The 27,630-nt window shown below is 39.7% G+C and overlaps 3 protein-coding genes across 8 annotated transcripts in view; 2 read left to right on the plus strand and 1 right to left on the minus strand.

Moving 5' to 3' along the window:
- Window positions 1–8,271, minus strand: part of LOC105471044 (uncharacterized protein C9orf85-like) — a 123,612-nt gene extending 115,341 nt beyond the window's left edge. The window contains exon 1 of one of the 2 annotated variants that reach the window (XR_011624836.1): window positions 7,926–8,271. The gene's annotated coding sequence lies outside the window, so the exon portion shown is untranslated. The remainder of the gene's footprint in view (window positions 1–7,925) is intronic. The other variant, XM_071098672.1, reaches the window with a different exon arrangement.
- Window positions 7,491–10,837, plus strand: LOC112424828 (uncharacterized). The gene is made up of 4 exons (XM_071099195.1): window positions 7,491–7,634; window positions 7,790–7,906; window positions 8,027–8,702; window positions 10,702–10,837. Exons 1-4 carry the CDS (start codon window positions 7,491–7,493, stop codon window positions 10,707–10,709), a joined length of 945 nt encoding a protein of 314 aa, XP_070955296.1. The 3' UTR covers window positions 10,710–10,837.
- The window catches only part of LOC105471048 (chromodomain helicase DNA binding protein 1), a 73,447-nt gene continuing 56,518 nt past the window's right edge, over window positions 10,702–27,630 (plus strand). For 4 of the 5 annotated variants that reach the window (XR_011624835.1, XM_024789478.2, XM_071098670.1 and 1 more), the window contains exon 1: window positions 10,717–10,902. Coding sequence is in view for 4 of the 5 variants with exons in the window: in XM_024789478.2 (XP_024645246.1) it covers window positions 10,850–10,902 (53 nt within the window). In the remaining variant the exon portion in view is untranslated. Of the gene's footprint in view, window positions 10,903–27,630 lie in introns of all 5 variants that reach the window. The other variant, XM_024789479.2, reaches the window with a different exon arrangement.

A 27,630-nucleotide genomic window follows, 5' to 3' on the forward strand; every position in this document is an offset into this window, starting at 1 on the left:
CCCAGTTCAAGTGATCAGCAGTCTGACAAGCTTCTCTCAATCCTAATTTTAAATTCTCAGAACAATCTGATTCATTCAGATAGGGTTCTGTTGTTCAACTAGCTAAAGCCAGAAGTGTTAGGTCACCTAATACATTACTAACTGCTGAGGCCCATTCCTGAATGTGTGTGGACGTTTCTCAGTCGTGAGGGATCATGAATCAAGGCTAAAATTTTAAAAATGTTTTTTATACTTCTCTCAGCTATCTTCTGTTCTTTTACAGTCACAAAAAGTACCCAAGTGAGAGACTTACTCAATGTCATACAGCTAATGAAAGATGAAACTGTGATACAAAACCAGGTCTGAAGCTGGTCCAAAGGTAGTGAGTTATCTCAGCTGGTTGTTCAGTCTGTTCTAGATTGAACTCTTGTTCTACTCTTTCCCTCCTTCTCACTACTGCACTTGACTAGTCTTAAAAAACAAACTAGGTCTGATTCCAAATCCAATATTCCTTTTACCAAATAATGCATTAGATTATTTATATTTATTGAGACTATATTATGTAGTTGACCCTGTATTTAACCAAGCTTGAGACAGAAGACTTCAAGTAGTTAAAAAGCGGCTTCGCTGTTTTTCTTATATTTAATAATAAAAAAAACCCTGGAGTATAACATATATAAAGTTCACAAAAAGTCAATGTGCAGTTTGATGCACTTTCTCATACACATTCACCAGTGTAACATTCCAGATCAAGGTATACATTTCCATCACTTCAGAAGGCTCACTGCGCCCCTTCCAAGTCAATACCAACGCCAGAAAGGTCAATACCATCCTGACTTCAATCATCAGTTGGTTTCGCTTGTTTCTGAATTTCATACAAATGGAATTATACAATATGAATTATTTTGTGTGTATTTCACTCAATGCAATGACTGCGAGATTTATCTATGTTATGTGTGTAGCATTTTCTTTTTTATTACCAGATAATATTCCATTTTATGAATATGCTTCACTTTGTTCCAGTTTGGGGCTATAATGAATCAAACTGCTATGAACATTGTTACACAAAAACTTTTAGTAGACACATTCATTTCTCTTGAGTATACACTCAGGAGTGAAACTGCTGAATTACAGGGTAGACATAAGTTCAGCTATAATGAATACTGCCCATCAATTTCCCAAAGTGGTTGTAACCTATTTGCACCCTTACCAGCAATAAGAGTTTGTTACACTATAAATTGTTAACAAGAAAAATAACATTGAAATCAGTCTTTTATGCTAGTCACATTTCTTTGTTCTGCAGAATGTATTTTATTTGAGGCTCCTTTGTTACTGGTTATAAGAAAGGGTGAGTTTTGGCTAAGCTGCTAGGTAGAGAGTAGATCCTCATTCATTTGCACCCTTACCAAACCACAACTCCAATCTGTGTAAGATTTCACTGGAAAATACTACCTAGCTTGCCATCGTTTATGGCAAGTTTTTTCAACAAGGGCACTGCTGTCATTTTGAGCCAGATAATTCTTTTGTGCAGGGGAAGAGGGGGCTGTGCCGTACACTGTAGGATTTTTAGCAGTATCCCTGGTCTCTAACTACTATATATGAATAGTGCCAACTCTGCAAAACCCACCCACTGGGATGACCACAAAAATTTTTCCAGATTTTGGCAAATGTTTTCTCTGGGGGCAAAATCCTCCCTACTCAATGGCCATTACCGACCACTGTTTTATAAATAAGTGTCCTGTCCTCCCCACATGTCATCTAAAAAAAATGTTATGAGTCAACATTGTGTTAATAGGATGCTGTCAATGATTGTTCCAACAATGGCACATTAGAATCACCTAGGCGAGCTTTTAAAAAAAATGCATATGCCAAGACCCCACCTCAGAACCATGGAATAGAATTTTGAGCATTTTTAGTATACAACTCCTCAGGTAATTCTAAATTTTGGCACAGCTGAGAATTATGTATCTTCTAAACATATTACTCTTCCCAGGAGTATATGCTTTAAAACAGATTTCCATCAATGACTTTTCAAGCATTAGTAGAGGATGAAGTACAGATTTGTGGAATAGGAGGTTCTCAGTCTCAAATCACACCAATTGAGTGACCACCCACAGCCCATAACTGTAAATGATGGTATTCTTCAGTTCCTGTTTGAAAAAAACAATGAAAACATATTATCCCAAATCAGACTTTGAAGATATTAATGTATTTGTTTTTTAGATGATTAATATGTGATAATCCTTCCACCTAATTCTTACACAGCAACTGGACACTATTCACCACTCTTTCCATGAAGCACTTACTCATCTTCAATAGCACAACACCCTTCTGGTAACTGTGTAACTCCTCCTTATCCAGTTCATCTTCCTTTACCTAGTCAAAAATAAACTGAAATTCTTCATTGCACACACTTAGGCTGTCTTCCAAGTTTACTTCATGAATACTCAAGACTTTAATTTTTCCCTACACACTTCACACTTAACAGCTTTAATTTTCAGTCTAGACTTCACTTAGCTACATCATTCTATCCAGAAACCTCCCGGGCAATTCAAAGGCATTGGAAATTCTGTAAGTCTTTTTTTTTTTTTTTCCCAAGACAGTATAGCTCTGTCGCTCAGGCTGGAGTGCAGTGTCGCGATCTCGGCTCACTGCAACCTCCGCCTCCCAGGTTCAAGCAATTCTCCTGTCTCAGTCTCCCAAATAGCTGGGACTACAGGTGCATGCCACCACGCCCAGCTAATTTAATTTTTAGTAGAGACGGGGTTTCAACGTGTTGGCCAGGATGGTCTCCACCTCCTGACCTCGTGATCCACCTGCTTTAGCCTCCCAAAGTGCTGGGATTACAGGCATGAGCCACCGCACTGGGCCCAATTCTGTCTTAAACCAAATGTAATGATCTCCCTATCTACACATCTGTAAATACATTACTATATAAGTGAATGTCATTCACCAGCAAATGACTAACATCCCTCCTCCCCCTAACCCTGCCTGAATCCAATCCCATCAAGTTTTGTCATTCTTCCCAATTCTACTTCTCTCCACCTCCATTACACTATCCTAGTCTATCGTATCATTTCTAACCTCTCTTATCTGCCAAAGACTCCTGACTCTATTAGGAATACTGTATCTACTTCAACTCACATCTAATCCTTCTCTGGGATTTACACCTAAAGTAAAAACTTTCAATTTGTCAATCCCATCAAGCTACCACCCAGTTTCAAATCCTTCAGTAGCTTCCTTATTGTCTTGAAAAACATACTTCACTTAGCCTTGGGCCTAGCGTCTATGTAGCCTCATCTTGTCCAGCTGCTGTTTGCTCCAGCAGTAACAAGCCTCTTAAGAGTTCCTTACAAATAGGGTGGTCATGCAATTTACTATCCAAACCTGAACACTTCTGAAAGTGAATACAGCCTGTTCTTGGCAAACTGGCAAATGCATTGACGTGATCTCTCTGACCCCAGAATCTTTGTCCATGTTGTTTCTTTTACCCAGAAAGCAGCTCTTACTTCCCTTTCTTGACTAATTCATGTTAATTCTTCAGGTCTAGATCAAGTCGATCATGTAACTTTCTTGAGACTTTCCTGACTAGGGTTCTTTATTATGGATTCTCACAGCACTGTATGTCTCCTCATACTATTTTTCTAAGCTGTGATTTTATAGTGTGACTGTGTCCTGAACTGGGCTTTAACTCTGGAAGTGTTAGTTTTTGCTGTATTATAATCCCTCCCTACCCTCAGCAGAATGTCTGGTATGTAATACATTGTATTGAATGAATATCAATACAATGCACTGAGACACAGTCTCTTTGCTCAAGGACCTCACAATGTAGTATGGAAACAAATGTTATATTGTGATACAATGACATGTTGCACTTACAGAATACTCAATTCCATGTCCTAAAAGGGAGGTCAGAGAGTTGTCTGACAAGTCTCAGAGGCTGACAGCACAGTTGTGTCAGGGTACTCAAGAGCTCTTGAGCATTTACTTAAACGAACCTATGAAAGATTGACCCATAAGATAAATGGGCTATATCCACTTACAATGAGAGATACCTTTCCAGTGACCTGCAGAAGAGTCTAGAGTACCAAGCGTTCGTGAGGAATGATGGGAGGCAATCCTGAGATTGGTCTGTGAAAAAATTAACTAAAATACTAGGAATATATGATATGTACATATATGTTTATATATGTTTAGTTTACAAATATATGTGGTATATAAGCAGGGGACTGATTTAATTAGGTTTCAAGTTTGAAGGAAACCTAAAGGATAAGCTGAAGGGAAAGATGTAGAGAAAATAGAGGCCTAAACTAAGCCTGGTAGTGGGATTTAAAAAGAAAGGATGAATACAAAATTTCTGCATTAAAATGAGTGGTACAGTTTGTCCCTCAGTATCTTCATGGAATTAGTTCCAGGACCCCCATTTACCAAAACCTGGGGATGCTCAAGTCCTTTATAGTTGAGCCTCTGTAACTGCAAATTCCTGCAGGTACAGAGGACCAACCGTATTTGGACAGCAGTGAGTAAAGCATCTGGGTGAGGGCCAGGCGTGGTGGCTCATGCCTGTAATCCCAGCACTTTAGGAGGCTGAGGCAGGCGGATCATCCAAGGTCAGGTGTTTGACACCAGCCTTGCCAACATGGTGAAACCCAGTCTCTACTAAAAGTACAAAAAATTAGCTGGGTGTGGTGGCACGTGCCTGTAGTCCCAGCTACTTGGGAGGCTGAGGCATGAGAATCACTTGAACCCAGGAGACTGAGGTTGCAGTGAACTGAGATCTCACCACTGCACCCCAGTCTGGGTGACAGAGACTGTCAAAAAAAAAAAAAGAAAGAAAGAAGGAAAGAAGGAAGGAAGGAAGGACAGACAGACAAAGAGAAAGAAAAGAAAGAAAAGAAAAAAGAAAAGAAAAGAAAAGAAAAGAAAAGAAAGAAAAGAAAGAAAGAAAGAAAGAAAGAAAGAAAGAAAGAAAGAAAGAAAGAAAGAAAGAAGGAAGGAAGGAAGAAGGAAGGAAGGAAGAAAGAGAGAGAGAATCTGGGCAAGGAAAGGAGTGATACAGCATCAATGCAACTATTTTTTAATATTTTTCAGGTTGGCTACTGAACCTTCTTTCTTACTCCGCGTGCACACAATTTTTGCAGCAGAGGATGGAATCTTTATATCTTCTTCAATGCCTATTAGATTTTATACATACTTGCCTCTTAGTATCACCTCTAAGAATTTTGTTTGAAATTTAGCTTTTAGTGATTCAAGAATTTATCAGTCAAAATCCCCAAACACAGTGACCATAAAGAAGGTGAATGAGCCACTGGTGGACATCACGATAATCTGGGAAACTTCCCAAATACTACCTAGAACCTAGAAATTCTGCATATCAGAAGAGGGGAAGAATAGGAAGGTCAGGCACATGTAGTTTCTGAACTTTACAGGTGACTGAGTCCTGTCCCTTGCCCAACACTGGGAACTAAACTCCCCTAATTTCTTATTAGGAAAACAGAAAATGTACAGTAAATCTTCACTAGATGATGACTTAGGATTTCATGGGTTCTATTCAGAGAACTTTGTAAATTTAAGAATCATATTGGAAAGACTTCCTCTGGTTTGGCAAGCACATGGGAAATACTGTCATAGGTTGAGATTCTAGGGTATTTTCATACTGTCCTGATTGTTTTTTGTGGTTTCTCATATGCAAATCCTCCAGGCAACAAGAAGATAATTATGGAATTAAAATCTCAACCCTGGCATCCAAAAAGCTAACAAAGGAGCAAGTCATCCTGTTTACGTTATATATTTCAAATTCTGGATATGTGGTTCCCAGTCTATCCCCACCTAAGGATACCCATTTAGTACTTCGCCTAGTAAAGCATATCACAATTAAGGACCCACAAAATGCTGTCTTAGATTCTGGAAAATAACATTCTTTCCAAAGAATATGAAATTTAAAAAATGGGAAATTAAATAGTAAAAAAAACCTCCTGGTTAATGTTAATTATGTGGAATTTTTCGTTAGTCATGTGAGATTATCAACTGTTGGATATTGTTTTAGTACCAGTAAGTAGAGATAAAGCCAGTTTATTCAGATAAAGTGACACTGTAAATTTAACTACGTTGATAAATCACCCAAAAGGTATCTTTGGATTGCCTACACGCTTTTTAAAAAATAAACCGGCAAGATTGTTGCAAGTTTCCACCTACTGTCTACTTCTGTGAAGCAATAAAGTATGATTTTACTCGAAATCTAAATCTCCAATGTTCAATATTTTATTACATATTGGGCAAGATATTTTTTCGAATAGCATGTTTGATGGCACAATATGGCAGAATAGCATATTTGATGGCACAATTAGTAGTTAAAAAAAAAAACAGTCTGATGTGCTTCCAGAAAACGTAAAATAGACTGTATTATACAGTAATTATTTTCATAAGACAATGACAAAATGTCAGAGTTGTAATTGAGGACTTTATTAACTGAACTACACTTCTGATTACAACATTCTTTATATATGTTAATCATTAGCTTCTCTGGAGAAATTAGGAGCACAGGAAGTTCCTATCATTAAGGATATTAACATAAAGCTTAATATGAAAAATTAGCACTCAGTTCGTAATACTCTAGGGACTTCAGAAATGAAGATTTGTATGATCTTTTTATCCCTCACAGCCCAGTATTAAAACTAATATTGCAAAGGACGGTAGTGTTCCATTTCGTTTTGCTATTCAATTATTGCTGATAAATACATGTTTTCAAAAAGGCCATGGGCATCTGTTTGCTTTTCCCTACTCCTCCAGGTGAATATACCCTTCAATATGCAGTAAATACATATGTGGAGTTATGTTTTGAGATTTTTTTTTGAAGGATTTGAACCAAATTGTTTAAACAGCTGGTAGTCTAAAACTCTGGAATATTTCCCACAAGAGAAAAATAATTACTTGGGGAATGCATGTTACCACAGACTCATTTGACTAGGAAAGTGGGCCTTTACACCAAATCAAATAACTGAACAATGGAATTAGAAACTTTTAAATACTATTAACCTTGGCCGCTGGGTGCCGTGGCTCACGCCTGTAATTCTAACACTTTGGAAGGCAGAGGCAGGAGGATCGCTGGAGCTCAGGAGTTCAAGACCAACCTAGCAACATGACAAAACCCCCCCTCTATAAAAATAAGTAAAAAACAAAAATCATTAACCTTGAGTGAGTCAAGTCCATCTGCAGACTGAAAAAAATAACGTGTAACAGAATTCTGATTTAAAAACCAATGCTTTCAAAAAAGCATTTCAAAATGCTTTACGTATGTTTCAAAAACACACTTAAAAAAGATGTTTCCAACACATTGAAGGGATTTAACTAAGGCTCACAATTACAGTTACGATACAAACTGTCAGCTAAAAGGCAGCAAGTTAAGCTGAGACAGTTACTAACATCCCTCGAGTAGCGTTTTTTGTTGCGATTCGGTGCCGCACCCTTCACCCCGCCCTCTGGGGAGGAACCTAGAAAGGAAGGGTTGGTACATGTCTAAACCAGGCCACCCACATAGGAATCAAGCGGCATCACAGGCTGTCAACAACCGGGTCTCTATTTTCACTCCTCCTCAGGCGCCCCGCCTGTGCGGGACATCAGCTCCCGAGGAAGCGTCAGTCGCAGATCGCCCAAACGTAAGAGGTGGCGAGAGGCCACCACGGTTGCCCAACAGTTGCGTTCCCAGGCTGCCTGGTGTGACGCAGCAGCCCCCGCCCGGACCCTGAGGCCTGGCGCTCCGACGGAGCCGAGGCCTGTGCTACCCGACACTCCTTGCGACCCGGCCCTTTAGGCTTATTCGGCGCGGCCGTTCCCGGCTTCCCGAGTACCATCGCACTCTCTCCCCACCCCCGTTCCTCCCCGGTTCCTTGTCAGTCTCCGCCGCGACGTCTTTGCGCAACTATCCCGAGTGACATTAGCGCCCATACCCGCACGGAGCGAGCCTGAAGCTCCCATTTCCCGGAATTCAACGCCGCGCCGCTAAGGGCGGGCACCCAAGTGAAGATCAGCGGACTAAGGCTGCGACCAGAGTCCGGCGGCCTCCCCGCAGTCAGAGTCCGGCGGCCTCCGCGCAGCCAGCGTGCGCACTCCCATTCGTGCGCGTGCGCGCACTCGCCCTCCGCCCCGCCCCAGTACCAATCGCTTTTTTCCTACGCCCACGACTCTTGAACGTAGTCCCTCCCGCAGCCCGCGCGCGAGCCGAAAGGGTTCGGCGTGCGCGCACTCGCCCGCTCGCCTGCCCGCGTCGCGCTCTGTCGAGAAGGGGAGTGAGCAGAAGCGCTTACGTCGCGCGGGAGGCGGAGGCGACGGCGACCTCGGTGGCGGCGGCGGCTACGACGGAGACGGTTGCGCTCGCTCGCTCTCTCGGCGTCATGGCGGCTGCCGGGGGCAGATAAGCGGCGGGAGCGGGAGCGCGCGCGCGCGGCGGCGGCAGCGACGACTCGTTACTTCTAGCTCTTGCTGCCCTCGCCGTTGGTGCTTCAATAATGAATTGTTAGCTCCACTCCGCAGGGGATCGCGCGTTGGTGCTGCGGGCCAGGGCTTCCCCTTCCCCTCCGCGTCTGTCCCCTTCCCCCTCCCCCGCACGGACTCTTCCTTACCCGGAGACGCCGGAGCTCTAGGACCTTGGCGGCGGAGATCCCGGGCCTGGGCGCGGGGGAGGCCGTCGACTGGAGTCGGCTCCCTCCGCCCCGCCAAGTCCGCCGGTAAGAAAGGGGGCGGCGGGCGGGTCAGGATGTGGCGGGGAGGACAGGAGCCGGTCGGGTGGAGGGCAGGCGCGGCGCGGTGCCCAGGCGGCGGCCCAGCGGCCGGGCGAAGGCCGGCTGGCTCTGTGAGTGCCGGTGGCGGTGTACGGGCCCGGCGCGCAGGGGGCGTGTGAGCGGCGAGTACAGGCCGGCGGCCGCAGAACGCGTCCTTAGCCGGTCTGGCGGCCCTGCCCCGGCCTCTTCAGGTTGGTGCGGACCGGGCCGCGAGAGGAGACCCGCGAATGGCTGGCTCTTAGCCGGTGCGTGGGTCCCGCCGCGACCCGGGCTCCCAGCACGTGGGGAGCGGCGGGAGGGGGAGGGGGCGGCGGCTCGGGCGAGCCTGGGAGGGCGCGGGGCGGGTCTGCGGGAAGTTTGAGGCGGGAAGAGGGACTCCCGGACCGGGATGGAGGCCCTGGGAGAGGGGGGCAGGTCCGCAAGGGAGGCTGATTGGAGAGCGTTGAATGGATGAGCAAGGAGGATGATTTCCAAACCTCTTTCGAGTGCAGCTCTAAAAACTTAACAGGAGCAAAGCAACTGTTAAAAGACAGGGGACTGAAGACGTTTGATAACTTAGGATAGTCCTCATGGAGACACTTGAGAGGACAGAGCACTGTGTGCGCTTGGAGCTTCAGAACTTAAGGTTGTGAAAGGGTTTCAGAGGATTTTTTCGGGTAAGGGAGGTGGGGGAGAAAGGAAGTTAAAAATGTACAGAGAAAGCCATTTTGAGGGACGAAAGGAAAGTGAAAAGGAAAGAACGAAAAGGGGAGTGAACTTTTTAAAGGAAGAAACGGGAAAGGTAGTTTGTTAACATCGATTTTTTAAGACTTAATTGTTCAGTAAGGCTGTTTGACTAGGGTGAGATTAATATTTAACATTAGGAATAAATGTTGAGTAGAACGGTTACTTTTTAGATAACCTGTGCTTGCAGAGTTTTCTGGACTGTAGTCTAGAGAATTAACATCCTGATCCAGATGCAGACTTTGCTATCATTGAGTTGGTTACAGTCTGTTTCCCTCCCTCTTTTGTGGAAGGGAAATAATCGTAGGAGTGAATTCTCTTTGCTGAGGTCGGAGGACAGCTCTGCTCTCATTTGGCTGTCTCGGTACTTTCTGGCTGGGGAAGGATCTGACGTCTCCTTCCCCCGCTTCTTCCTCTCCCTCCCCTGCCAGAGATCTCCTTTGTTTATTCGTGGATGGCTTGTAGGTGATTCTTCAGTGTTGTACTGAAATCTCTAAAGGTGGAAATGGTGTGTCTTGGTTCATTATTCTTGCCCCAATTTTTTTATGTAAAAAAATCAGATATAGTGGATATTCTATTACCTTTTTAATTTTTTTCACAAAATAGAAACCAAGTGCAAACTGGTTATTATTTAAATGTTACCCCACTATCCGTTTACCTGTTAAAGAACACATTTATTTTGATCTGTGCATTTTTGTTGAGATTATATGATATCTTTTATTTGCCTGTTCCTCCCATGGGAGCGTTTTCAAAACTTTCTCACTCAAGTGTATGAAGTTCTTGGTGGGAGGAATGAGAGCTTGATTAAAGGTAACCTCCCCCTGCCCCCCACTTCATTTATTCGACCAAGTTATCTAATAAGACTCCGTTATCTACTCTTGGGATGTATGCATATGTTACATCGTATCACCTTGCTTTAGGAGTCTATACAAACATTGTTAGATAGTTGCATTTTCAGTTAGTCTCTCAAAATCATATCACTCCGCAAGTATTTTAATTCTTCTGTCTGAAGTATACTAGCAGTAGCATACTAAATTCCAGTTAGTAGTCAGGAGTGTGGTTACTAGAAGTCTAGGTATTTTAAGTATTTAATAAAAGGCCTCCACTTCTTCCTTACTACCTCTAGTCTAATTGGCCTACGTAGATTTGTATGTTTTAAACAGGGCTTATTTACTTTTTTTCTGTAGGAAATTTTCTTAATTTGTTAATATATTTTCTTTAGGTGAATGAAAGGAGAGTCCCAGAAAACCTGTGACTGTTGAAGAAAATTTATCTGTGAATTTTTATATTCAAGGAGTCAGTATTTATAGTCATCTTTTAAACTGGGAAGATTTATATTTTACTTTAAAACTTCTTGATAATAATTTACAATGAATGGACACAGTGATGAAGAAAGTGTTAGAAACAGTAGTGGAGAATCAAGGTAAGTAAGCACTTTGTTATCATTTGTTTACTATGAAGAGAGTTGAAAACTTCACTCTCTTTTTTCTTTATTATTGTTGTTGTTTAGTTTTCCTCATAGGTAGCAGAGTTTTCAGGTTTTCCTTTTAGCTATCCAAAATACTAAAAAAATTGTGATATACGAACCTTTTCTCATAATACAGGTTTTAATTTTTTTCATTCAAATACACAGTAGGTCTTAAATATAGAAAGTTTTTGTTTACCTAAATCTATTTGGAAGTTTATATTTGAGCTAATAATTAAGCTGGAGCATGTAAAATAGATTTAAATTGTTTTGACTGTTAGTGAAATTTCTAGATGAAGGCAGTAAAAATTTTTTCACTCATCTTTTTCTGGCATTTTGTCTTCTATACCTGTACTGTTCAGTATGGTTACCACTATTCGCATGTGGCTATTTAAACTTCAATTACAAAATATTCAGAATTTACTTAGTCGTACTAGATACATTTCAAGTACTGAATAATCATATGTGGCTAGTGGCTACCATATTGGACAGTACATAGAAAAGTTCTATCACTGGAGAAAGTTTTAGACAGTGCTGAGCCAAACATTTGTTGAAATATTACTGCGCCCTGTTTTATTTTCAGATTGGAGTTTTAATTATCTGTGAAGGAGTTAAGAGTTCTTGCTTGGGCCAAGTGTTTGCAAAGAAGATTCTTCAAATTCTGTAGCTCCCAAATTTTGAGTTATCTGCACATTAATTTACGGTCCATGTAGTTATATGCATTATCATATTTAGAAATTAGAAATGTGGAGTCAAACTGTTTACTTATTCCATCTCTGTCTCTTAGTAGTTGTGTGAATTAGGGCAAATTAATCTCTGAAGCTCTGATTTTTGCCCCATAAAGAGAGGATTACACTATTATCTTATTTAAAGTTCATGGCTAGGTTTGGTGGATCATGCTTGTAATCCCAGCACTTCGAGCGGCTGAGGCAGGAGGATCACTTGAACTCAGGAGTTGGAGACCAGCTTAGGCAGCATAGTGAGACCTTGTCTCTAATTTATAAAAAATAAAATTAAAAAAAATATGAGGATTGAGATGCTTCATGTAAAGGGCTTAAAATATTTTCTGAGATAATGAGCACTGAATATTTGCTTATTGTAACCAGCATGTTTTGTGTAACACAGGATACTATATAACAAAAACATTAATTACAGTGATGGCGACATGGGGGTAGACAAGAAACGGGAAAGTTTTGGCAATTAAGAAGATTAAGAAAAATGTTAGATAGAAAACTAAAATTAAGTAGTGGTATTTGTATTTAATCTGAAACTTGGACTTTTCTTTTTCTTTTTTTTTGAGACAGAGTCTCACTCTGACGCCCAGGCTGGAGTGCAGTGGTGCGATCCTGGCTCTCTGCAACCTCCGTCTCCCAGGCTCAAGTGATTCTCTTACCTCAGCCTCCAGAGTAGCTGGGATTACAGGCGCAGGCCACCACTCCCAGCTAATTTTTGTATTTTTTTTTGTAGAGATAGGGTTTCACCACGTTGGCCAAGCTGGTCTCAAACTTCTGTGCTCAAGTGATCCACCTGCCTCGGCCTCCCAAAGTGCTGAGATTACAGGCGTGAGCCACCACGCCCGGCCTGACACATGGAATTTTCTGACCTAACTAGTTATACTTTAGTTTATCAGCTTTCATAGGTACCGTTTGGATGAACAAGAATATCATATTAGAATAAAATAAGGAACAGTTATGGAAAGCAGCATTATTGAACAAGTATAGTCTAGGAGTTATAAAACCTGAGTTGATGCTATCTCTGCATTAATTAGAACTCATATGATTGCCTCCACTCTAAGGATTGAACTGATATTGAAGTTTCACCTTAATTAATTACAAAGTGCATTGTAAAGTTTCAAACAGTAAAGTTTTACTAGAACCACTAGAGTTGAGGTTTAATTAAAAGACTTAAATCTCAGCTTCGATTCAAATCTCTGTAGGTATGCTGACTACTGACTACAGTTAAGTGAATAGAAGAGTCATATTGTCCACCCACAATTTTTTTTTTTTCCGAGACAGGTCCTCACTCTGTCACCCGGGCTGGTGTACAGTTGTGTAGTCTCGGCTCACTGTAGCCTCTGCCTCCACCTCCTGGGCTCAAAACGGTTCTCCCACCTCAGCATCCTGACAGGTGTGCATGCCACCACATTCAGCTAATTTTAAAATTTTTTGTGGAGATGAGGTCTCACCATATTGCCTCAGCTGGTCTTGAACTCATGGGCTCAAGCAGTCCTCCCACCTTGGCCTCCCAAAGTGTTGGGATTACAGGTGTGAGCCACCATACCTGGCCTCACATTTTCTTTTTCATAGTTGCAATGAAATGTTTAGTAGGTAGAAATATCTAGAGGAAACACAGGAACCAAACTACTCATAAAATAGGAAATAAGACTTGGGAGTAAATCCTCTAGTTGGATCTGTCTAGCAGACAGATCATGTGCTGGTATATTCTGACTACTTACCTGTTCCAATATTTTATTTATTTTTCTGCCATATCTAAAGTGAGGAGGAGTAATTGGTCTAATTTGATACTACAGGTGAAAAAAAATTAAATCTTGTGGCCGGGCGCGGTGGCTCACGCCTGTAATCCCAGCATTTTGGGAGGCTGAGGCGGGCGTACTAAGGCTGGGAGTTCGAGACCACCGTGACCAACATGGAGAAACCCTGTCTCTACTAAAAATACAAAATTAGCTGGGTGTGGTAGCCTGTAATCCCAGCTGCTCGGGAGACTGAGGCAGAATTGCTTGAACCCAGGAGGTGGAGGTTGTGGTGAGCCGGAGATCGCGCGATTGCACTCCAGCCTGGGCCACAAGAGCAAAACTCCTTCTCAAAAAAAAAAAAATTAAACCTTGTGAAATCTAATTTAAGGAATCTTTTACAATGCATACTCATCTTAAATAATTGCAAAGCATATTTCTTTAATTATTCAGAGTTATTAATTTTGTGTGCTTCTGAAAAGTGTGGTTATCTAGCTTTTACAACTGCCTTGGAGTTCATCAGGAGAGAGACCTTCTTTTTTGCCTTCATTTTCTTTCTTACTGCTGCTATAGCTATGCTCTACAGTCATTAACACTCTATTCCCACTCCTTTCCCCAGAAGCGTTTTCATAAGACATTACGAAGAAGGGAGATTGTGCCTTATTAAAAGACTGAGGAGGTGAACTTTAGAGGTAGAGGGATTTTCTTGCAAAAAAACAAAAGCTTCTATAACTATGAATATTAATATAGAGTAATTTTTTTTTCTTTTTTTTGAGCTGGAGTCTTGCTCTGTCGCCCAGGCTGGAGTGCAGTGGTGTGACCTCAGCTCACTGCATCCTCCACCTACCGAGTTCAAGCAGTCCTCCTGCCTCAGCCTCCCGAGTAGCTGGGACTACAGGCATACACCACTGCATCCAGCTAATTTTTGTATTTTTAGCAGAGACAGGGTTTTGTCATGTTGGCCAGGCTGGTCTCAAACTCCTGACCTCAAGTGATCTGCCCACCTTGGCCTCCCAAAGCACTGGGGATTACAGGCATGAGCCACCGTGCCTGGGCCCCTAATACAATTAGATGAGAAATATACTTTGTTTTTAAAGTTGATATTCATTGTAAGTAGCTTTCTAAAGTAAATTTTGATTTTTTAGTGGCTAGAATTCTATAATGTATTTTTGCTTCAAAATTTCCTTTTTCCTTTGTGAAAGTTTATTAAACAGAATAGAATTAAGAAAGAATTCATTTGGCATTGGCAGGTTACAGTTAGCTTTCTATTGAAAAAAAATTTTTTTAAGTGTTCTGTCTGGAGAGCTCTCTGTAACTATTCACTGAAAGGAAGAATACACAGGAAAATACGTCTCTTTGGCTATGCTATTGCTGACAGTCTTGAAATTTATTTACTAAGAAATATGGGCCAGGATGCACCTGTATAACAGTTATAGCTCAACACAAAGTTTTATATAACTGAAGTTAAGCTTTTTAAAGATAATGCTGGAAGATTTCAAAGCATCAGTTTGCAGCTGTGTGGATTTGTGGTGGTATTTGCAAGCAAATTTTTCAAATCCTGGTAGACTTTTTAAAAATTTTTTTGTTTGTTTGTTTTTTTGAGATGTAGTCTCACTCTGTTGCCCAGCCTGGAGTGCAGTGGCATGATCTTGGCTTACTGTGACCTCTGTCTCTTGGGTTCAAGCAATTTTCTGCCTCTGCCTCCTGAGTAGCTGGGATTATAGGCGCCTGCCACCACGCCCTGCTAATTTTTGTATTTTTGATAGAGATGGGGTTTCACCATCTTGGGTAGGCTGGTCTTGAACTCCTGACCTCATGATCCACCCACCTCGGCCTCCCAAAGTGCTGGGATTACAAGCGTGAGCCACTGTGCCTAACCGACTGTTTTTAGTTTTAAATAAGTTATCTTGAGTGATGATTTACTTCAGGAATGGCTATACGGTTAAAGATCAGAATGGTATATGAGTTAACTTTTAAAGATACTACTTTTCTGTATATAGTCATAAGATAATGTGTGGGCAAACATTAATGTGATGTTATCCCTTTTACTCTGCTTAAGTGGTTGCTTATTTAAGATGTTGATGACTGATGGGTTATATGTGGTGCAGTTTTGTGTTTTAAAATGAATATTACGTTATGATAAATGGAGAAAATGTTTAAACTTTTTTTAAAATGGGGAATATTTAAAACTACAGAAATAGAAAAGTTGCTCCAGTTGTGGTCCATGGACCAGCAGTGTTGGCATCACTTGGGAGCTTATTATAACTGTAGAACTTTGTGCCTTGCCTCAGACCTACTGAATTAGAATCTTCATTTTAACAAGATTCCCAAGTGATTCTTACGTATTAAGTTCATACACATTTATATGAAGCTATTCATCTGGAGTCATAGCATCTTGCCACTTTTTTTGTTATTGATGTTGTTATATATGGTTTTCATTTTCTGGGAACCTCCAATGAACTGTGTCTTGAGCAAGACCAGCAAGAGGCTAGGTAAGTTTCATTTCTTCAGAAACAGTAACAATGGCAACCGATGATTGTTGAGCTCTTACTGTGCCTTAACCTAGCATGATGCACATGGGGCGTTGTGCATTACTTGAATTATCACAGTTCATCCTCACAAAACTTCTGTGAAGTATAGTGTTATGATTCCCACTTTCCAGATGGGGAAACAAGATTTATAGCCATTTTATATATTTTTTAGTTCTTTTTTAAAAAACTATTACCTAAACTCTATACTTTACTTGGATTTCATTGATTTTTCCATTAACTCCCTCTTTTCTGTTGTAGGATTAAATCCAGAGTACCACATTGCGTTTAGTTGTCAGATCTCCCCAGTCGTCTTTGATCTGTGAGAGTTTCTAAGTCTTTCCTTAGTTTTCATGATCTAAACCATCTTGAGAAATACTGGCCAGGTATCCTGTAGAATGTCTTTGAAATCTAGATTTGTCTGTTGTTGGGTTTTTTTTGGTTTTTTTGTTTGTTTGTTTGTTTGTTTGTTTGTTTTTTGAGACGGTGTCTTGCTCTCTTGCCCGGGATGGTGTGCAATGGCGCGATCTCTGCTCACTGCAACTGCCGTCTCCTGGGTTCAAACAATTCTCCTGCCACAGCCTCCTGAGTGACGGACTACAGGTGTGCGCCACCATGCCTGGCTAATTTTTGTATTTTTAGTAGAGAGAGGGTTTCTCCATGTCGGGCAGGCTGATCTTGAACTCTTGACCTCAGGTAATTCACCTGCCTTGGCCTCCCAGAATGTTGGGATTACAGGTGTAAGCCACCATACCTGGCCTTGTCTATTATTCTTAGGATAAACTAGGGTTATTGGTTTTTAGAAGAATACCACAAAGATAAAGTGTGCTAGTCACATCATGGGAAACATGTTATCCTCATGACATTACTGGTGGTGTTAACCTCCATCACTTGGTCAAGGTAGTATTTGCAAGTTTCTCTACTCTAAAGTTCCCTTTCCATAATATATTCTTTGGAAGTGAGTCACTGTGTCTAGCCTACTTTCAGGAGGGTTGGGTAGGAATTAAATTCCATCCTCTGGTGGGGGGAGTATTTACATATATTAAATGGAATTTCTATAAGGAAATTTATAAATCGTTTATATATGTGTGGATTTATATGTGTGCTTATATGGATTTAGTGGATTATATGTAATCCACTAAACTGGATTACAACTCTATAAAATACATATTTGTGTATAATATTTATGTGTTTATGTATAATAGGTACTTTTATGTACCTAATGTATACCTAATGACTTTTTTGTTACTTAAATTGATCTAGCCTTGGCTCTTGGAAGCTTTCTTAGTTTGGCTTGTATGTTTCTTTTACATACTCCCTTACTTTCACCCTAGAATCAGCCACTCTCCAAGGAGCCTTGGTTCCATTTTTGTGGAGAATGGTATTAGAAACCAAGATTTGGGTACTGGGTATGCTTCTTGATATTCAAGTGTCACTGCTTTTATTTCCTCTCAGTGAACGAAGTGGACAGAGCTAGGTAATATATATAGATACACTATGTATACCTACATATCTGTAGTAATTTCTGTATCCTTCCATCTATATACATACCAACTCATACATAAACATGAGTTCATACCGATGGCTCCAACTCTAATCCTGTACTATAGGGTTCATTCTAACCTTTGTTTCTTATTCCTTTGTAACTTCCTTATTCAACAGTGAGAAACCTGGCTCTCACCATCCACCATTTATGTGCTTATATATTCACTCCTAATATACATGTAAAGCAGTTTTAGAATTTTTAGATATACTTTATCAGGAGAAACTAATTTCCCAACTAAAATATGGTGTTTAGGTACAGTACACTTTAATATTTAGCCTTTAAGTTTCTAGTCAAAACACTGTTTTCTGATGTTGGTCAAGTTCATTTTTCCCTCACCCGTTTGAGTGTAATTATGTGATAAATTTGTAATAAAATTAGACTCATTTGTCACAATATGCATTCCATCCTGTGATCCTCATCATACCGGTTGATTTTTAAAATTTGTGTATATTAATACTTATTCCATGAGGCACTGTTCTGTGGGTTTTGACAAGTGCATAGAATCATTTATTCTCTATTCCAGTACTGTACAGAACCATTCCTTCATCTTAAAAGGTCCCAGATCTACTGAACCAGAATTTCCATTTTGACAAGATTCCCAGGAGAATTGTATTCAATGTTAAATTCATATGCATGTATATGAAGCTGTTCACCTGTAGTCATTCAGCATCTTGCCATGTTTTAAAGTTATAAATTAACTTCAAGAAAGACTGTTACAATCTAGGGGTGATAATGGAATACCCAGTTTAAATATACAATTGAGTATATTCAAATTTGTGGGACCAAATGGGCATGAAAGTGAGGTAAAAAGAAAATGGAGGGTAAATTACTGGAGTCATTTAATGAGCTAGTTGGAAAGTTTTCATAGCATGCTTTAACTTTTGTAATTTCAATAATGATGAGAAATGCAGTTTGAAAAGAAAGGAAGAACAAATAATATATATTCAAAAAGGTGTTAGAGGGGAAGTTTTTTTGTTTTTGTTTTTGTTTTTTTAAGACAGAGTTTTGCTCTGTCGCCAGGCTGGAGTGCTGTAGCATGATCTCAGCTCACTGCAGCCTCTGACAAGTGATCCTCCTGCCTCAGCCTCTCGAGTAGCTGGGGTAACAGGCACATGCTACCACACCCAGCTAATTTTTGTATTTTTCGTAGAGATGGGGTTTCACCATGTTGGCCAGGATAGTCACGATCTCCTGACCTCGTGATCCGCCCACCTTGACTTCTCAAAAGTGCTGGGATTACAGGCGTGAGCTACCGCAGCTGGCTTAGGAAGATTTTTATAGAAGTCATAGTCCCCCAATAAAGAAGTGTGCAAGTCCCCTAATAAGGAGAATATGTTTGACATCTAGTTTTGCAGTTCTTTACCTGAGGTTTATTCATTGTTAAAAGTTTTTGGCCAGGCGCAGTGGCTCACGCCTGTAATCCGAGCTCTTTTGGGAGGCTGAGGCGGGTGGATCACGAGGTCAGGAGATCGAGACCATCCTGGCTAACAAGGTGAAAACCTCTTCTCTACTACAAATACAAAAAAATTAGCCAGGCGTGGTGGCAGGCACCTGTGGTCCCAGCTACTCGAGAGGCTGAGGTGGGAGAATGGCGTGAACCCAGGAGGCGGAGCTTGCAGTGAGCCGAGATCGCACCACTGCATTCCAGCCTGGGCGACAGAGTGAGACTCCGTCTCAAAAAAAAAAGTTTTTGTGTGGGTTAGTTCCAGGTGAAAGAAGGAAAAGGAAGCATAGCAGAAAAAACACTACCCATGGGGAGTGTATTCCCCATGTGAATGGGTTGGAACCACTAGTTTTAGGGAGAAATTCCAGGAATCTTGTTCCAAAATCAACTTGTGACTGAGAAAATTAGTGTTTATGATTGAAAATATATTATCTATCACTATGGTATGAGGTGACTGTTGAGTCAGAAGTCAACTTTAAATGTTAAATTGTGCTCAGAAGTTTCTTTGGTGTATATAGATTGAGATCTAAGTTATTGATATTAAAATATGTAGAGACAAAGCTGGAGATGTGCAAAGTTCTATTCAAACAGTACTGACTTCTGGAATTCAGTGTCTACAGTATCTCTCAGAACTGAGGCATAAGACACAAGAATAGTGGGTTAGTCTTAATGAGAATGACTCCGAATAGCTATTTCTCAGTTCTACTGTTGTTGCTTTCAGAAATACAAGTGTTTGTTTTCTGATAGTTATTTAGATGATTGAGCAATTACTGTGTGGTAGATATCATGGGATTCTAAAATTTGAGTTCCTTTAAAGCTTATAATCAAGAAAGAGATAAAAGTCTTCAAAAATACATGTATATATCAGGTGAATACCATAAATGCAGAGAGATACCAAAATCTGTGGCGGTTCAAATGTAGGAGTGCGGTTTGATCATAAGGACAAGTATCAAGCCCAATATTAAAATGAAGAGGATTTTTTGTTTTTTGTTTTTTTGTGTTTTTTTGGTTTCTTTGTTTTTGGAAGGATTGACTTAAACCATGATAATCTTAAATTTCACATATGTTAAAAACGTCCTGGTAATGTGACTTTGGTGGTAAGGCATTTTGACAGGATTAAGCAAAAAGCAGAGTGATTTAATTTTTATACTAAGGAAAAGTATGTTAGTAAAAGATCGTGGGTCTTAGGATCAAAAGTTTTTATGTCAAGGCATGGGGCCTTTGGAAAAGAGTGAAGTAACAGTCTAAATTCCTAGAAGCCTAAAACAAGAAACAGTCTTTCTGTTTTTGTGCTTGATACTGATTATTATTACTTCTGTAATACTGTTTTCACAGTTCTAAATGATTCAGTCCTCAGTTACATTAGTAAACGGCAGAGGTTTGATATGAAAGGAAAATTTATAGTAAAAGAATCAGAATTAGTTGTATATGGGGTACCGAAATTCCTAATCATCTTTTATCTATTCCAGTTTTAGAATGTATTTTATAGTGAAGGATTAACCTAGTGTCCAGCCTAGTATCTGATACATACTACATTGTTTATTTCACTTTTTTTAATCAAATGACTCACAGTAAAAGAAGTTTTTTCTTAGGTGCAGTACAGACCTATAGGTATATGCAGACAGATGAAATACCACATAACAAATAATTTTGTTTAAAATTATATATTGCTGGTAACTTCATTTTTTTGTGGCAGTATTCGTTAAAGTAATATAAAAGCATATAAATATTTTAAAACCCTTTTTTTTTTTTTTTTTTTGGCGGTAGAGTTTTGCTCTTGTTGCCCAGGCTGGAGTGCAATGGTGCAATCTCAGCTCACCACAACCTCCGCCTCCTGGGTTCAAGAGATTCTCTTGCCTCAGCCTCCCAAGTAGCTGGGATTATAGGCATGTACTGCCACACCTGACTAATTTTGTATTTTTAGTAGAAACAGGATTTCTCCGTGGTGGTCAGGCTGGTCTCGAACTGCCGACCTCAGGTGATCCGCCCGCTTTGGCCTCCCAAAGTGCCAGGATTACAGGCGTGGGCCACCGTGCCCTGCCAAAACCTTTTTAAAAAAGCAGACTAAGTATCAGTAATCTCTTTAAAATTGAACTTTATTTATTTATTTATTTTATTTTTGAGACGGAGTTTTGCTCTTGTTGTCTAGGCTGGAGTACAATGGCACAGTCTCAGCTCACTGAAACTTTCACCTCCTGGGATCAAGCGATTCTTGTGCCTCAGCCTCCCAAGTAACTGGGATTACAGGCATGTGCCACCATGCCTGGCTAATTTTTTGTATTTAGTAGAGGTGGGGTTTCACCATGTTGGTCGGACTGGTCTTGAACTCCTGACTTCAGGTGATTGACCCACCTCAGCCTCCTAAAGTACTGGGATTTTGGGTGTGAGCCACTGCGCCCAACCAAAATTGAACTTTTAAATGTAGGCATTATTTGTGTTAACTGAAATATTATTATTAATAATTTGAAGTTTATGTTAAAGTAGTGACAGTAGTAAAATGAGCCCCATGTACACACCATACAGCTTCAACATATTTCGATTCATAGCCAATCTAATTTAATCTCTTAACTCCTATTACTCTCTCCAACCTCACTTGATTTTTTGGAAACATAATTTCTGTGTGTGTTAGACTTGAGAGATAATACTAAAGGGGGAAAAATCATTAAGGTTTGCCTGCTTGTTATAACTATAAATTAAAGATTTAGAGATTTTCATTCATGTCATAATATTGTAATAAATTTTGTATGTATGTTAGGAAACTATTTTTCAATGACTTTTCAATGTATATATCCATAGCCCTTATTTCTCATCTGATCATTCTCTGCTTACTAGAAAATACTTTCTCTCTTTTTTTTTTTTTTTTTTTTTTGAGAAGGAGTCTGGCTCTGTCGCCGGGGCTGGAGTGCAGTGGCCAGATCTCAGCTCACTGCAAGCTCCGCCTCCTGGGTTTACCCCATTCTCCTGCCTCAGCCTCCCGAGTAGCTGGGAACACAGACGCCCGCCACCTCGCCCAGCTAGTTTTTTGTATTTTTTAGTAGAGACGGGGTTTCACCGTGTTAGCTAGGATGGTCTCGATCTCCTGACCTCGTGATCCGCCCATCTCGGCCTCCCAAAGTGCTGGGATTACAGGCTTGAGCCACCGCGCCCGGCAGAAAATACTTTCTCTTGAGTTTATCCCAGGTTCAACACAACTAAGTAATCATCTTTGAAATCAGTCATGTTAAAAGTTATTCTTCTTAGTATCGCTCCACTTTCAGCAGTTTTAAATTTCTTCAGTTAGAAACTTTAAGGAGATAGAATCATATTGTACTTTAAGAAGAGTTTATAGTACAATTTTGTCTTGGATTGGTAGTTTAGAATGCTGAAAGGAACTGTTGTTTTTGCTGGTCAGTGTTTAACAAAGCAGTGGAACTACCTGGTTTTCAGAGTTGTACAGATGAGAAGATGTTTTCCAGGTCTTCTGAAACCTTTTACAGTTTTTATTTGTACTATGTCATCAAACTTTTTATTTGTGTTTATGTGTGTGTATACTCCATCATGATGTAAAATGTATTATATAGGTCATGGTCCAAAAAGTTGGAAAGCCATTGCTTGACTTTGGCCACTATTCTTTTTTGTTGTTGTTAATGCTTAGCATTTAGTCGTTGCCTACTACTTTCCAGATTCTTTCTGCAGTCATGCTAAAGTGGACAATGGTCTATAAAATAACTAAAATTAAGGTCCTGACTGAATGATCTTCAAGACTTAGTTAGCAGAGAGATATATGTATACAAATAATTGTAATATTGTGAAGGAATTGTTAGTAACTTGAGCACAGTATTGTGGGAACATGAGCTAGAGCAGTGATGTGTGCCTGGGGAAATCAGGGAATGGCTACCTAGAGGACATAGTTTTGAATAGTCGTGGTTTTGAATAGTCTTGAAGAGTGAAAAGTTTTATTGATTGCTTTGGAGAGAAAGCATTCTCCAGACAGAGGGAAAAGTATAGAGAAAGATACTGATGCTGAGTCCTAAAATCACTCCCCATAAAACCATGCGTATGATTGCATTTCCCCTATTTTCAGTTCCTCAGTCAGGAATCGGACCAGTTGTATTTTATCTTTTTACTTTCACATAAAGTTTTTTTTTTTTTTTTTTCCTATGGCATTTTGTTCCCAATAGAAACTCTAGCTCAATACTCATTAGTTGAGGATATGAGCAGGTGAGTTAAAATTGTGTATGTATAAAACATGTTCTTTCCAAAATGTTTATTTCACAAAGTTAGTACAGCTGTTAGGCTAGAGAAACAGGGTACTGTATTAGAGAACTAAAAACACAGAGGCTTAAATATAACTACTTCTCTTTCACTCCCAGGTAAGGGAGTTCAAACCTTTGGGCAGCCTTACTTTTGTTAATGTATGGCTTCCAATACTAGTGGTTACCCTTTTCAGCTAGCAGGGAGAAGATGCAAAGGGGGAGGATTTAAGGCAAGCCACTTCATATTTAAGGCTATGATGTAGAAATCACACATCACCATCACCTCTAGCTGTATCTCATTGGCCACAGCCTACTCACATGACTACACTGAGCTATGGAAGATACTGAGAAAGCTAATCTTTAGCGGGGTGGGCATGTGTCAACCAAAACTGGGGGGATGGTTATTAATACTAGAGGACAAGCAAAATGGATACTGGGTGGATAGGTTGGGGCACATTTTCTGCCACAAACATTAAGGAATTTTTAAAAAAATAAACTACTACTCTCATCCTAAGAAATTAGGGACTTTTATTTTTCTGAACTTCCTTTTAGTTCTCCATAGATATTCATAATTTGTACCCTTGTTATTACAGTGTTGTCATTTATTTACACAGCCTTCTCTGATCCTTAATTTATTTGTCTGTATTATGAAAATAAAAGGATTAAATAAGAACCTAATATCTGGCACATAGCACCAATTAACAAATAACATCATCTTTTCCTTTTTTAATTAAATAATTAAATAATTAGTTCTATGTGGCAGAAACCTGAGGCTCATCTAACCAGTGTACAGATATAAATACAACTAGAAGGAGAAGAAAGGGCTAGAGAGCTAGAGGAAAATAATTTGTGGTTGAACTTCAGAACATCAAGTTAGTCCAGAATTTACCCTGTAAGTGTGTGTCCAAAAATTCTTCCAAGAATTCCTTAAAAGAAGGCCGCCTCCCCTTTTTTTAAGAGTTAGGGTCTGGCTGTTGTCCCTGCTAAAGTGCAGTGGTACAGTTGATAGCTCATTGCAGCCTCGAACCCTTGGGTTAAATGATCCTCCTACCTTAGCCTCCTGAGTAGCTAGGACTGAAGGCATATGCCACCTCGCCCGGCTAAGTTTGTATTTTTTTTTTTTTTTTTGGAGAGACGGGATCTCATTATGTTGTCCAGGCTGATCTCGAACTCCTGGCCTCAAGTGATCTTCCTGCCTCAGCTTCCCAAAGTGTTGGGATTACAGGTGTGAGCCACCATGCCTAGCAAGAAGCTCTTTCAAATGACATTGACACTTAAGCAGTAGCTATAGGTGGAAGGGAACAAGAGGCATAGGATGAGAATGTAGTGCACTATGCTCTATTCTTTAGTAAATAAAATTCTTTGATTTCTTTATTTATAGCTCTCTTTGTCAAGCACACCATCCTCCATTATAATTCTGTGGAAAATCAGTTTACCTTCTGTCAGGGTTTCCCCAACACCCCCAACTGGAATCTAATTCATCTAATCACTGTTAACTGATAAAAAAAAAAAAAAAAAAGAAAGAAATAAAAAGTAGGGAAATTATATATACAAGAAAGAAAATCTTTATGTGCTAAGAACAGAAGTAAATAAATATATGTTATTTAATGTAATTGAAAATAGATCTAAGGCTTTTGACATATAATGTTTAAATACACATAAACAGTCTATTCTCTAGTGCTACTAGCAGTTTCTGAGGTGGCTATTATATACATTTGACTTTGCCTTCTTTATTTTATTTTATTTTTTTGAGATAGAGTCTTGCCCTGTCACCCAGGCTGGAATACCATGGCTCAGTCTTGGCTCACTGCAACCTCTGCCTCCTGGGTTCTAGTGATTCTCATGCCTTAGCCTCCTGAGTAGCTGGGAACACAAGCATGTGCCACCACACCTGGCTAATTTTTGTATTTTTAGTAGAGATGGGGTCTCACCATGTTGGGCAGGCTTGTCTTGAACTCCTGGTCTCAAATGATACACCAGCTTCATCCTCCCACAAAGTGCTGGGTTATAGGCATGAGCCACCCTGCCCAGTTTGACATTTGCCTTCTTTAGTGTTCATTTTTATCTTTTCAGATTTTTTAAAAAGAAGTTTTGTTATTTTATTTCTACTGGCCTAGTTCGGCCAATTTATTGATACATTATACATTAGATAATTGTATTTCTATTTTTCTTACATTGAATGTTTAGTTGCCTGTTTTGTTCACTTTACTTCTGTGGCTTTTAAATTTTTGCTTCATTGTACATTTTTACTACCTGCAAAGAAGATTTCATAATCATGGATGTTAATGAAGAAAACTTGTGATATAGTAGGTTGCAAAAATCACACCTCTTACACTTCAGTATATATTTTTTGTTTTTTTTTTCTTTTAAACCATTCTCCATAACAGTCAGTACATATTTTAGAATAAAAAAAGTATTCTTTTACTTAAGGCCTGTATTGTTTATTAAGTTCAGGAAAATTTACACTAATACAGTACTTGAATTTTCAGCCTGCATTCCAGTTTGGTCAATCATCTTTCAGTACAGAGATTACATATTGCATTTGACTGTCGTATCTCTTTAATCTCCTTTAATCTGGACAGTTCCTCTTTCTTTGTCTTTCATGACATTGGCATTTTGAAAGACTATAAGCTAGTTATTTTATGGAATATATTTCTCAATTTGGGTTTTTCTGGTATTCACTTATCATTATATCCAAGTTATGTGTTCCTTACTCTGCATACCTGGCTGGAGGAGAACTGTATAGGTAATGATACATCTTCTCAAGTGTTTCACAGCTGGAGCTCACATTGTTTGTCTGCCCCTATTAGTGATGCTACATTCAGTCACCAGGACATGGTGTCCAGTTTCTCCACTGTGATTTCTAATTCATTTGTTAACAGCTAAGAAGCAATTTGTGAGAAGACACTTTGAGTCTATGTAAATTATTCTACTCAGCAAACTCTTCCCCTAGATTTAGTATTCATTGATGATTTTTTGCCTGAATCAGCATTTTCTTGGATGATTGCATAATTATGGTTTTCTAAGACTAATATCCTGTCCATATTTACCAGTTGACATTCTGAGCTCTATCAGAGCCCTCCTCTGTGTGTCTGTTTCTGTCATCAGCACCGACTCAAGGGTTCCTGTTTTATATACTGAGTAGTGATCCTTAACTGTCTTTATTTTTATACTCAAATCAGATTTGGTCAATGGAAGCCCCTTCAAGTTGGCTCCCATGTCCTTTTGTTTTTCCTTTGTACTTTTTGACATTCCTCCATATATATGCATTTTTTTTCATTTTGGCACAGGAAGGTTATTAGACTCATCTTGTATCTTCCCTGTTGCAGCCTTAGAACCTGCCGTTTCTCAAAGGAGCTGTAGTTTATTTAAGTGTGGAGTAGTATTTAGAAGTCAGAATCTAGGTACTAGGTGATTGTAAATTTAAAACTTCAGAAAGGATGAGTTTGCATTGGTTGATAAATAGCACATCAAAAGATACACTGTTGTAAATAAAAAAGATATCTGCAGAGGGCCATTTTTTTTTTTCGTATCACTATTTGTGGAATCAAAGAACTGAAAACAACATGTACATCCTTGAGGGACATGAAACTATGGTACATCTACAAAATGGAGTATATGCAGTTGCACAAATATGTCTACTACTACAGAATGATCTCCTGGATATAATGTGTATATAATCTGCTACCATTTATTTAAGAGTAAAATATTTTTTTTTTTTTTTTTTTTTGAGACGGAGTCTTGCTCTGTCGCAGAGACTGGAGTGCAGTGGCCGGATCTCGGCTCACTGCAAGCTCCGCCTCCCGGGTTTACGCCATTCTCCTGCCTCAGCCTCCCGAGTAGCTGGGACTACGGGCACCCACCACCTCGCCCGGCTATTTTTTTGTATTTTTTACTAGAGACGGGGTTTCACCGGGTTAGCCAGGATGGTCTCGATCTCCTGACCTCGTGATCTGCCCGTCTTGGCCTCCCAAAGTGCTGGGATTACAGGCTTGAGCCACCGCGCCTGGCCAAGAGTAAAATATGTTAATGATTATTTATGAAAGGGGAAATATAAACATTCTTATTCATAATTTGCTTATGTTAAAAAAGGGGAAAATAAAAAAATTTAAATGGTTACTATACGGGAAGAGAGGACGTAGTGTACAGGAGTCAGGAATGGAAGCTGAACTTCTGACCATAACTTGTTCTGTAGCTCCAAAGTTGGATCCAAGTAAATAAAGCAACATAAAAATCAAAAGTAGTAAGAAAGCACAGTCTCTATTTAAAAAAGCAAATGGTCCTAACTGTGCCAAATTGGTGGTCACATAGAGATAAATTATTTTACCTGACTTTATAGCAGTCATTTGACTGTAGAAGTGAGTATTCCTGAAAACAAAAAGAATTGCATAGTCATTTTAACTTGAATAATCATACTGTTTATAATGTATTATTTTGAAACTATTAAAAATGAAATAAAGCAA

The sequence above is a fragment of the Macaca nemestrina genome, chromosome 6, assembly GCF_043159975.1.
Source record: "Macaca nemestrina isolate mMacNem1 chromosome 6, mMacNem.hap1, whole genome shotgun sequence".
Lineage (NCBI taxonomy): Eukaryota > Metazoa > Chordata > Mammalia > Primates > Cercopithecidae > Macaca > Macaca nemestrina.

Coding starts and splice junctions, on each gene's coding strand:
- LOC112424828 (XM_071099195.1), top strand. CDS start 7,491: ATGTCTAAACCAGGCCACCCACATAGGAATCAAGCGGCATCACAGGCT. Junction 7,635..7,789: donor CAGTCGCAGATCGCCCAAAC/GTAAGAGGTGGC, acceptor CCGGCCCTTTAG/GCTTATTCGGCGCGGCCGTT. Junction 7,907..8,026: donor TCTTTGCGCAACTATCCCGA/GTGACATTAGCG, acceptor GGCTGCGACCAG/AGTCCGGCGGCCTCCCCGCA.